General features: G+C 33.2%; 1 protein-coding gene across 1 annotated transcript; it reads right to left on the bottom strand.

Annotated features, from left to right (window-relative positions):
• Positions 1-5011: 5011 nt before the first annotated feature.
• LOC111637276 (glucose dehydrogenase [FAD, quinone]-like) lies at positions 5012-8154 on the bottom strand. Its single transcript, XM_023382745.1, has 6 exons — positions 8140-8154; positions 7921-8068; positions 6782-6936; positions 6465-6639; positions 5304-5526; positions 5012-5225 (listed from the first exon to the last, which is right to left on the bottom strand). The coding sequence occupies exons 1-6, from the start codon at positions 8152-8154 to the stop codon at positions 5066-5068; spliced, it is 876 nt and encodes a 291-aa protein (XP_023238513.1). The 3' UTR covers positions 5012-5065.
• Between the last annotated feature and the right edge of the window lie 4703 nt (positions 8155-12857).

Here is a 12857-nt window from a genome sequence, read left to right as displayed (position 1 = left end):
GCCGTCCGGGAATATCGTGCGAATCGACTCGCCGCGGCGAGTCGATTCTCGGACTATCCGCATGGTAACACTATTCCATGCTCATTTCAATCTGTCTGAATTGTAGGTGGACGGAAATATGAAATAAAATGGTTCAAATTCTTACAAGATATTATTATTTATTGTGAAATTTTGCCACCCCCTAAAACGTAATTTTTCCGGCCCCTAAAAGGTGCCGCCCGGGGCGGGCCGCTACTGGTGGGTGGGGTCTAGATGGCCAAAATCGCCCTTACATAATTTATGGACGGCCCTTAAGTAGGATTAGATTCTCATAGAAAATTCCAGAGAGACATCCCCTTAACGGATCGCGATACTATATTCTGTGAATTCAATCTAATCCATTTTAAAATTTCTCTTATAAAAAAAAAAGTATAAATATAGTTTTGAAATTTAAAATAAATTTTCTTTTCATTCATTAATTAATTGCAGAGTGACGTCTGATTATATTTTTCGAGTGTTACACGAGGAGTTGAATTGAAAACTATAATAATTCCAAACTTTTTATCAGGATAGTAAATCTCTATCAAACGCATTCAGAGATAAAATAATTGATTTAAAGATAATTTAATCTGTTAAAAAAATAACAAAAAATAGCTTAAGTAAGGAAATTTTTATCATTTATTTTAATAGGTTAGAAAAAATCATACAATTCGAGTAATAGCTGTATTATTTAAGACATTATAAACAGTTTTATTTAAGAAATTCCCGAAACATATGATTATTAAATGTACATTTATTTTTCTATATATGAAATCAATAACAATTATCAAAGTTTTCTACAGAAATTAATGTAAAAATAAATTGGTAAGTCTCCTGTATTTCAAAACTGTTTATCAAACTAACATAATATGAATTTTTAAAATTATACTTGTATTTTTCAAAATAGATTTTTAACTTATTTTCTATTTTTTCGCTTATTATAATCCATTATTAAATTCTATATTAACAATACCTTAAGTTGCATTTAACATTCGCTTATAAGTAAATTAAAATCATGAACATCCAGTGTATTTCTGTTTATTTTCTACAACTTCTTTTACAATACAGTATTACATTCAAATAGAATAATACACTTTATAATAAATTCTAAAACAACAGCGAAAAGTTTATCTTTAATAATTATAGACTTCATGACAAACATGCAATGCTGTCAATGGCCAATATTAGGAAATACTTTAGGAAAAGAAACTAATATTTGAATTTATTCACTGTTTTCGGATTAATATAATTTCATATTATAAAATCCCTCATTAATTCCTTATAAATACATCGTCCACGTGCAGAATCATAAAATACGTATTCAACAAGTGAAATAACCTCACCTCTAACTATCGTTTAATTTGTAGGTCGTCAGTCTTATTTAATTTAGGTCATATATCAATCAATTTTAATCGATTTTTTACTCTGTAATTAATAGTAATTTCAACTTTTTCAATGGTACAATTAAAAAATCATTTTTGAAAGTGAATTTATTATCGCATCATCAACAGTTCTTTAAATATAACACAATTTAAAAAAATAAGAAAATATTTAATCATAATATCTTCAAAAAAGTATTAAATTTATATTTCTAGATTCCTATTAATTTAACTTTTCGTCTACTATTTTTATGTTATGCTATTTCGGTTATAATTTGAGGGAAATAAGTGACATACGTCAAAGCATAAGGACAAATTCCTGTAATTACAATTATGTGTAAACAATAGCAAAAGTAGGAGAAAATACTAAAGATAACTTTTATATAATTCTAATTAAACTTTTACTCAAACTTTATTAACATTATTATTTTTAATAGAAATAAGTATCTTTAAATAAAAAATAATCTAATGCCAAATTTTAAATATTCAAATAAATTGTATGGAGCTATTGTTATTTGATTATTTTAATTTCAGAAATGATTTTAAGCAATTAAATTTTGTAATAAATCGATTAGTTTTTTTGCCATTCTGTGATTTTTGCGAGTTAAAATTTTTAGCCAATGCGTGTGTGGCATATGAAAATAATTGTACTATGGGAGGGGGACTAGGAGTCGAATCTGGATGGTCGAGAATTCCCAGGAATTTTTAGGGTAGTCTGTTCTCTCATTCCGTCTAATTTGGGCCTGGAAACCCACGATTGGTATGGAAAAAGAACCTCTTAGTACCCACAAGGAGAAGAGATTTTAAAAGAATAGACATCTACTAGACGTCCCTTCAATAAATAGTAATGAGATATGTTTATAAATACATGTATCATTAGAAATGAATTAGTCTGAGGTCTATATCCTGAAAAATGAAACCAGGCAGATCTTAATCCAGGCACTCACCTTCACTCCTGTATTTTTGTAAAAGAATTTTATTTTTTGAATTGTTAGCATTTTGTAGCGATCATAAGAGACTTTGTTCGGGTATTTCTATCAAACCAACATTCTTGACAAAAAATTTATAGATGACGTTTGATTTCTAAGAACAACAACTATCGTTGAAAATAATACACGCCACTTGATTTAAACAATGGCTTCCTAAGTAGAAATCTCAGGTTGGGATTGAAATCGACTTCGACCGTTCTCGTCATACAAAAGAAATTTCAGGAGACAAGTGAGGGATCAATCAGATTGAGATTGAAATTATTCGAGATGTCGGATCGAATGAACCAACCCTTTAAAGACACGCCTCAAGAGCACGAAATTCCCGTCCAGTTCTCGTTCAGTTCGGTTCAGTGAGCCGAGCCAATCGATTGTCAATTGGCAGTACAATGTGTATACTTATCAGAAGACTCTTTCTGTATACACTCTCCCGAACTTTACAGAAACTTGATTTGACAAGTCTCTAGCTCAAACTAAGCCGCCTCTGGAATAATCGAAGACAAAGAATTTTTAGCAACTCGGAAATATTACAACATCGTTTATTTGAAACGTCCATACAGTTCAAATGCAGTAAATATAATTGAATTTTTCTTTCTCTATCTCTATAATAAACAGGATTGAAACTTTGAAACGATTCATGTCTCATCACAGATCAGTTGCACCCACTTATGTATCATATTATTCTCGAGTCGTCTCCATCATGATTTTATTTTATGTTTACCATTAAACACCTATTTATCACGTTTCTATTCTTTAAATTTAAATAAAAATTTAATGATATTTTAATCTTACATTTGGTAATTAATTATGATCAATACATTATATTTTTACATGTATTTTACATTACTCAATCCGGTAAATTGTACTATATCTTATGTTTAGACTGCGCTTTATACAAAATTAAAAAATTACATTTAAAAATATTTAAAAAAAGGATACATATACGACTATTTTAACATTTATTTAAATTATTAATTTAATAAAATATATATTTACCTATAATATAATCATATTTTTTTACGTATTACGCTTTAACTGAAAGGAGAAAGATCGTGAATATCGTCGTAATGCGTTTCATTATGTAGGCCTATACTGTATATTATGAATGTCAAGTTTCTTTACCAGCGGTGTAGGCTATATATAGGCAGTAGGAATGTAGAGCACAGAGAGTTTTTCGAGCACAGAATCGATAAATGAATTTGATTACACACTTATTCCTTTCTAGATATATAGTTAGATATTCCATAACGTTATATGTAAAAAAATGAATTCGGTCCTCTTTCCTTTTAACATTTTTTGTGTATTTACTGAAAATGCTTTTAAAGGAAACGGTTTTAAAAATTAAAAAACAACTTAGAAATGTTTAATATTAAAATTGAACTAGCAGCAAAAAATAACAACAACAAAGATTAAGATTATTAGATTACTTCGTACTTCTAACATTTCTATTATATTATGTTATAGTATTTGATTTATATAACTACAAAGGTTTTCTTACGTAAGGATTTATCAAACTAACAAATTTTAAAAATTCTTTAAATTGTATACAGTAGAGAAATAAAGAATTTTAAAAATAAGACGTAAACCATAGTTCTTGTAGTATTAATTCAGTTAAACAAGCTCCAGTAGTTAGTTTCACAGGCAAAAACGTGCTAAAATATTTGTTGAAAAATATTCAAAACCTTCCTAGTATAACAAGGCATTCGCTTGATTCTGTTGATATCCAAAGTACAATCTAAATTATACTATAATACAAAATCGCCGCGAGTAACCACTAAATACGTCTGGAAGCGAAGAATTGCTCGGAGGACCGGGTTCAAATTTCGCTCCGAGCTAGTTTTTTTTCAGACGGTTTTAAATTATTATTATAATTATTAATTTAGATAAGAGATGGCGTCTAATATCTATTTCTAATATCAAATTACTTAATATCTAATTATTAATAATAGCGAAATAATAGCCTGATTAATTACGGCAATCGTTTGATTTTGACGTATTTACGTTAAAAAATTATCGAAGAAGATTGGAAATAATCCAGCGACGTGTTACTTAACTTTCCCGATAACACCTAAAACTGCGTGTGGCGTCATCTGTTATGATATTTTATTTTAAAAACTTTTTATATTATTAATTAAATATTATAAAATGGCAAAAGCCATAGTTTTGAAGGTAGGAATGAGTTATACAAAAAATTGCAAATAGTAATAACGAGTAAAATCGTTATTCAGTCCTATCCTACTTGACATATGAGATGACACAAGACCTCCCTGTATCTTCCCTCGACCTTTAACCACGAAAATTTAATAGAATCAATCCCCTAATGCACAAACCTTTACGCAATATTTCAGAAATTTTCGAAAAACGTACAGGAGTTATTTAGCTTAAAAGAAACTGAATAAAATCGAGCCCCCTACACACACATACAGGAAAAAAACCGAAATTTTTTTGCATTTCTCGACGTTTCAAGGTTTTCTCAGTCCAAAAATGTAAAAATTTTGAGGGGTCATTTTTTGACCGATCGCCATACTTTCCCTCTGGTTTAACTTATATAACAAAGCCGAAAAAATAAAAACGATGATTTGGAAGCATGTACAAATTATGGGTTCGAATCTAGGTTGATCCATTTTTAATTTTATTAAACATTTTTGTATATTTACATTTCTAAATTTACGAAGGAAATAACTACTTTCTGTATTCATATTGATGATTTCTTTTATAATCATCTAGAATGTAATCCGAGACTTTATCAGCAATCATCATGACGGGCGCCATGGTGTGGCATCCTATATTGTTTGGAATAACCGAAGCATCCACTACTCTTAATCCTTTTACGTTCTTAACTCTATTAAGAATAAATTATTATTATTAATATTTAAAAATAAGATTTAGATAAGCAGTGTAAACATATTAATCAATTTACTTAAGTTTTGGATCAACTACTGTAGTTGGGTCAGTAGGATGACCCATTTTGCACGTTCCAACAAAATGATGAGCAGCAAAAGGAAAAGTAATGGCCATACATTCTAAATATTCGTCACTAAGCCATTCATATTTTTCACATCCAGGTATAGTGTAAGGAAGAGGACGAGCTCCGAATCGTTGCATTGGTTCTGTCGATGTCAATTTTAAACAGTACTTCATTCCTTAAACAAAATTCAAAATTTATTGTTATATATACACACACAAAATTCTAAAATATTACACAAGTTTTACCTTCTATAAGAATTTTTATATCATACGGGTGAGAAAAGTAATTAAGATCAATTAACGGTTTCTCGTATGGATCTGTGGAATTTAGTATCAGAGTCCCTCGACTTTTTGCACGTGTAACAAATGGAATACAGGTGATAACATCCGAATCTTTAAACTTATCTAAGGCATGTTGTAACTAAAAATAGACATTTTTATTGAATTACTGTAATAGTAATGATGTTATTATTTGAAAAGTTTACAAATTTTATAATTTTAGTTTTTATACTTCCCATATAAAAATGTTAATAATAAATAAAGATTATATACATAGCGTATACCTCTTCATTTGGTCCGAGAAGTGTTCTTAGAGCTGTTCCAGTAGTTATAGATCCTGACACTAAAAATATCTCAATATCAGGTCTATCAAATTGTTCGTTATATTTAGAATTTATAAATCCAATTGCATCAACGCCGCCAGAAGATGTTAGTGGTCCTGAAGTAGTTTAATTTTTTAGCACTCATTAGTAATATTTAGGGGAGACCGGGGCAAGATCGGCATGTTAAGCTTTACTTAAATTTTGTGTAATAAATACTGCTGTAAACTGAAAAAAAAGCTTTGCATATTGTCTATTGGAATGTTTTCTTANAAATGATAAGCAGCAAAAGGAAAAGTAATGGCCATACATTCTAAATATTCGTCACTAAGCCATTCATATTTTTCACATCCAGGTATAGTGTAAGGAAGAGGACGAGTTCCGAATCGCCGCATTGGTTCTGTCGATGTCAATTTTAAACAGTACTTCATTCCTTAAACAAAATTCAAAATTTATTGTTATACATGTATATATACGCATACACACAACATTCTAAAATATTACACAAGTTTTACCTTCTATAAGAATTTTTATATCATACGGGTGAGAAAAGTAATTAAGATCAATTAACGGTTTCTCGTATGGATCTGTGGAATTTAGTATCAGAGTCCCTCGACTTTTTGCACGTGTAACAAATGGAATACAGGTGATAACATCCGAATCTTTAAACTTATCTAAGGCATGTTGTAACTAAAAATAGACATTTTTATTGAATTACTGTAATAGTAATGATGTTATTATTTGAAAAGTTTACAAATTTTATAATTTTAGTTTTTATACTTCCCATATAAAAATGTTAATAATAAATAAAGATTATATACATAGCGTATACCTCTTCATTTGGTCCGAGAAGTGTTCTTAGAGCTGTTCCAGTAGTTATAGATCCTGACACTAAAAATATCTCAATATCAGGTCTATCAAATTGTTCGTTATATTTAGAATTTATAAATCCAATTGCATCAACGCCGCCAGAAGATGTTAGTGGTCCTGAAGTAGTTTAATTTTTTAGCACTCATTAGTAATATTTAGGGGAGACCGGGGCAAGATCGGCATGTTAAGCTTTACTTAAATTTTGTGTAATAAATACTGCTGTAAACTGAAAAAAAAGCTTTGCATATTGTCTATTGGAATGTTACCTTACTATAGAACTGGTTAAAATCAGTTTGGAAATAAAAATAATTAAAATAATTACAACTTTACAAGAAGAGAGAAATTGACGAAGTTGCCCCGGGTATAGGGGCAAGATCGGCAACTTCTCTCTTTTTGTAAAGTTGTAATTATTTTAATTATTTTTATTAAAGTTGCCCCTGGTATAGGGGCAACAGTAATGGGGCAAGATAGGCACGTATATAAAATTATGTTATTAACAATGTATAAGTTGGAATTCACTATTAAAACAAAGAAATACAAATCCAACACCCATTTAATATTATTACAACGAAATGCAAGTTCAAAGACATATATACATGAATAACAAATGCAAACATGTTTTCATTTATCATCTGTTTGATTTTTATCCTTTGCTTCTAATGTGGCTTTATGTTGCCGATCTTACCCCGCTAGTCATGATTTCGAAACATTAAGTACAACCCTGAGAACAGAATGCCAAGCCACGATCTGGCCACGTGAATAAGTTGAAGTTACATCCTTCTAACAGGAAAAGTAACTTTCGTTATCATGGAATTATAACAAAACCTGCCAATTCAATATAAATGGAAAAAAAATATTATATGGAATTGAACGAAAATGAAAATTTGCTTGATAATTCAACTACGCTTGTTGGAGAACAATAAAAACACTACACTCAACAAGCCACCAATAAAACTCAACTGCCTAATCTATAACCAAAGTCTCCTTTTAATTTGTTTTTAAAAAAAAGCGTTTGACAAACTTGCCCCGCATGCCGAAGTTGCCCCGGTCTCCCCTAAATTTCTGTTATCGTACAATTTAGAGGGGAAATGTTTACATTACCTTTTCCATTAAGTAAAGCATCTTCATAAAACTCTTTCGTAATTCTGTGATCCGCAAATGTGAAAGTATTCACTTGAAACTGTAATCCAGTCGTAGAAGCGTGATCATGCAAGTTTCTTCCCACTGGCAGATCTGCTTTGATAGGTATCTACAATGTAAAAAATATATAAAAAGAGTTAAATCAAATTTATAAAGATAGTGACGAGCAGCAGACGATACTAATAACTTATACATAATTATACTACAAACACAACTTTTATAAATATGAATAGACAGCTTAAAATATTGTTTTATTCAAGTGTAATTCATAAACGTTTACGTCAACTTGTAAGTTTTATCATCAATCTTACATGTTGTTAATACTTTTATACTAAAATTTTAGTTTATAGTATAAATTAAACGAACGTGTAAACTTTGTAAAATTTCATTCGGCCCAATTCCTGATAGCATTAAAAGTTTGGGTGAACCAAATGTTCCCGCAGATATTATCACTTCATGATTAGCCATGGCAGTGCATTGATGTCCTCTATGTTCATACAAAACTCCATACGCACAATTGTTTTCATCGATCAGTATCTAAATTATATAAATTACAATTAAATAATATTATAAAACAATATTTACATTTTATTTTAGAAATTCTTTTATACTTTAGTTACAAATGCTGATGTAATAATACGAAGATTTCTTCTACCGATTGAAGGTTTAATAAATGCTTGGAAAGTACTCCATCTTCTGCCTTTACAATTTGGAGTTTGAGGTACCGAAAAAACTGAAAGAAAAAATTTTTTTTGATACATTTGAACAATAAAACAAATGTTAAATATTTGTTTAATTTGCTAATATTCATGATTAACATTAGTAATTAAATAACTATGAAATTACTACTTGTTACTTTGTAAAATTTTTCTACGCGAAAAACTGAGATAATTTAGCAATGCAATTTATTGAACAATTTTTAAAAATCCAGAATAAAACATATTTTAAAAAATTGAAGACTAAATACAGATAAAAATTTGAAATGTAAAGACTGAAATTTTATTTCTATTTTGTCTTCGATTTTTCAATGCAATTCATGTTAATCATATATAAAAACAAATTGCTAACAAATAAAAATATTAATAAATTGTCAAAAATAAAACTTTATTATCAAGCAGTGGAGTGATGGAATAACACATTTGTGCAATCTGTCAGAGTGGAGAATGAAGTACTCATTCCCCACTCTGAAAAGACTTTCAATAGAAAACTGGCCCTTATTTAGATGTTAGACACGTTAAGAATAAATAGAAGGCACCATCCCGCTACCAGTTTTCAATGGTTTTATTCACTCGTCTACTGACGGTATTATTTCCGAGGAGGTTTTTGAGGACATACATTTTCTCAGCGGTATAAACTCACAATATGTGATCTGAATGTTAATGTATATAAACTCGCTATTTATTATGCAATGTATATATGAAATTGTATATAAAGTTTCGTTATTTCTTAGAAAGAATGATGATAAAGTCGAATTTTTGATAAAGGACAATAAAACTGTTTATAGTTATTTTTTAAATCAAGCAATTTATATCTCGTTTATTTTTAACGTTTTAATCTGGAAAACAGTGTTAAATTATAAAACACTGATTAATGAAGTTATAGAAATATTGTCGGTACTCTCGATGCAAACCAATTTGACCCACTAGAGGGACCTTCCCAATAACCCAATAAAACTTTTTATGACCCTTTGTCTTCACTTGTTCCTTTGTTCGGACTACTATCTGTCGACACATACGGACGTTCGTCCTACTGTTATATAAAGACTCATTTGTACATTAATTACTTGATTAAACGAAGATACCTTGATCAGTACAATGTGTTTCGTCTGAGTGTCTCTCCGCTGATTCCGGATTAACGACAGGTTATGGGCCCAGACACTAACACTACAAGGAAACTGAACTGAACAACCAGATCTTGGTTCAACTTGTTCTACATTTTGGATCGTATCTTTTGCCTTTTATTATTTGGTCTATCGATCCTCGCATCCGTAATGATGAATTCATTTAAAGTCGAGTTATTAAATCGAGAAAATTACGATACTTGGAGTTTCCAAGCTGAAGCTTTACTCGAAAGAGATGGCGTGTGAGAATACACTAACGGAGCGGTACCTTGTCCCACCATAATCCCCAGTAATCCCGAGTCTCGATTGGAACACGACGCCTGGACAAAAAATGACCGCAAAGCAAGATCAAGTCGGATATTAATGTTAAGTCCGCCCGAGCTAAAACATATACGAAACTGCAGTACATCGAAAGAAATTTGGAACAAACTCAAATCGATTTACCAGTCTCAAGGACCAGCGAAAAAGGCCTCCTTAATAAAGACCTTCACGATTTGCACGATCACATTGCCAAATTCCTGGACACTGCTGACAAGCTAGCCGATTTGGGAATTATAGTGAACGAGGAACTTCTCTCAGTGTTGTTGCTATACAGCTTACCCAACAGTTTCAACATCTTTCGCACTGCAATCGAAACGAGAGACCTTCCGAAGCTCGAAACCCTAAAAGTCAAGATCTTTCAGGAATATGAAGGACGATCTTCTCGCGAATCGCAAAATAATGATGCGCTTACCGTCCGTTATTAAGGATCGAAACTGCGATGTAATTTTGCAAAAAACCTGGCCACAGAGAATGGGATGGTCGTAAAAAGAAGAGACAAGAAAATCAACCGAGATCCAGCAAGCTCGACAGCGGAACCTCTTTCACACGTGAGTCTACTTTTCACACTGGAATGCCATGTGATGCTTGGTGTCTCGACAGCGGGGCCATATCGCACATGTGTTCTGACCAAAGAAAATTTTCAGACTTGCGAACTACTTCTAACACAAAATTGGATCTCGCTAATGTGAGGGTCGTAAAAGCGCGTCGAAATTACGACTAATTACAAACTTTTACGTCGGAGTTTCGAAGATAGAATCGGGTCAAGAGGGTGTGTTAATGACAGAACCCAGATGGGATGAAAACTTTTTCGAATTGTAAAACAAACGCGACGCGATGATAAACAACAGGGGGGAATGTCGACAGAGAGAAAGCTTTGTTGAGATGCTCGCGAACAAGCGTCGGTTCGAAGCAATCGAGAAAAAGGAGGATCTAAGAACAAAAGGGACGTCTGTTAAGTCCGAACGCGGTAGGGGTTAAATGGCCACAAGAACATCTGGTGGACCGTTTAAGTTCAAAGATGTCCGGGAGAAGGGCCATAACGAAGAAAAATACGAGCGCAAACATTAAAAGCCCCGTCATCACCTCTCCGACCTTTTCCCGACCCGGATCGGTCTCAAGTTTCGCCTAGAAACAAAGGAATGACCAATCGGGGTAAGAGAGAGGGCGAACGGGCCAATCAAAAGGGTGAGATTCGGGGAAGATCTTATAAAACCCTCGAATCTCAAGGACAAAAGAGAGATTCTCAGCCGATTCTCTCCGAAGAGGAATTCCCAGCCGATTCTCCGCAGTTCTCCACTTGGACAAGGTTCTCCACCAGTGATCAAAATCTCCGTGCATCCGCAACATCACCGGACAGAGGCACCTGTGCAACGGACACTCTCCTGTCAAGCCTGGGACCTCAGTCAGCGCCCGTTCGTCGACATCAAGAAGCTCCCACCAAAGCCGCTCGCATGTCGATCTAGATCGCATTGTTATTGTCATTATGTAAGTTAACCTTATGTCAAAATAAACAGTTTTCGTGTAGGACACTTGTCATCTTTGTCTCCTACCGCCACCACCCACTTACGGTTTGGCCCTAGGTTTTCCTGACGCGCAATTAACGTATTGCTCCCTAAAGTCGGCGACCTTACACTAATGATCAAACCATATCCATCGATGCAGTTGGCACGGCCCAAATTCACGTTGATACTGGCACACAGGAACGATCGTTTGACCTGCTAAACACTCTCCATGTGCCATCGCTTCGCACAAACCTCTTATCGGTCTCCAAAATAACCGACAAAGACTATATGATAATATTTGATAAGTTCAAAGCACGAGTCATCGACTCAAAGGGAACAACAGCCACAGTAGCGGACCGCGTTGGCAATCTCTACTACATACTACCTCGAAACGATCGAATCCACATTTTCCAAGAAAAATCTCCAATCAGTGGATTACGAACCTGGCACGAAAGATTCGGTCATCTTCACGCTAACGCACTGAGAAAATTGTTGGATCGAAGAGGGGTCACTGGCCTAAAATTCGACAAGGAAGATATGCTTGATACGTGCGAGACATGCATTGCGAGAAATATATCATGCCTGCCTTTTTCCCATCCCCTTGTCAAACAGACAAGCCGACCACTCGAAATCATTCACACGGATATATGCGGACCTATGCGGAAGAGATCTCTTGGAGGATCACTTTATTTTGTTACATTTATTGATGATTATACTCGATGGACTGAGGTACGTTTTCTAAAGACCAAGGACGAACTATTTGAGACGCTAAAAGACGTCATAGCCTACCTAGAGAATCAGACTAGACTAAAAATCAAAGCCATCCAGAACGACAATGGAGGCGAATACTGCAGCAAGGAAATGAGTACCTTCCTCAGACGACAGGGAATCACACATCGAACATCAACTGCGAGGACCCCACAACAAAATGGAGTCGCCGAGCGCAAAAATCGAACACTAGTAGAGATGGCACGATGCATCTCTACTAGTCCATGCACACACTCCTACCACCTATTGGGCTGAAGCCATATTTACAGCCAATTATATTCGAAACCGATTCCCGTCACAAAGCATAGATGGCAAGACTCCATACGAACTATTCAAAAGAAAAATTCCTGATGTCAGCCATTTTCACACCTTCGGAACAAAAAGCCTTCATTCTAAACAAAAATCCCAGTAAATGTAAATTCGATCCACGTGCTCAATCTTGCATATTTGTAGGTTACTCCGAAACC

Source organism: Centruroides sculpturatus, unplaced genomic scaffold, assembly GCF_000671375.1.
Source record: "Centruroides sculpturatus isolate CEXI.00-Female unplaced genomic scaffold, Cexi_2.0 scaffold1150, whole genome shotgun sequence".
NCBI classification, from domain to species: domain Eukaryota; kingdom Metazoa; phylum Arthropoda; class Arachnida; order Scorpiones; family Buthidae; genus Centruroides; species Centruroides sculpturatus.
The sequence above is the reverse complement of the archived record's forward strand: the minus strand, read 5'-3'. Positions and strand labels throughout refer to the sequence as shown.

Excerpts from the sequence above, each read along its gene's own strand:
- LOC111637276 (XM_023382745.1), bottom strand. Across the intron at positions 6,937-7,920 it reads TGCTTTACTTAATGGAAAAG|GACCACTAACATCTTCTGGC; the intron begins GTAATGTAAACA and ends AAACTACTTCAG. Across the intron at positions 5,226-5,303 it reads GTAGTTGATCCAAAACTTAA|AGTTAAGAACGTAAAAGGAT; the intron begins GTAAATTGATTA and ends TATTCTTAATAG.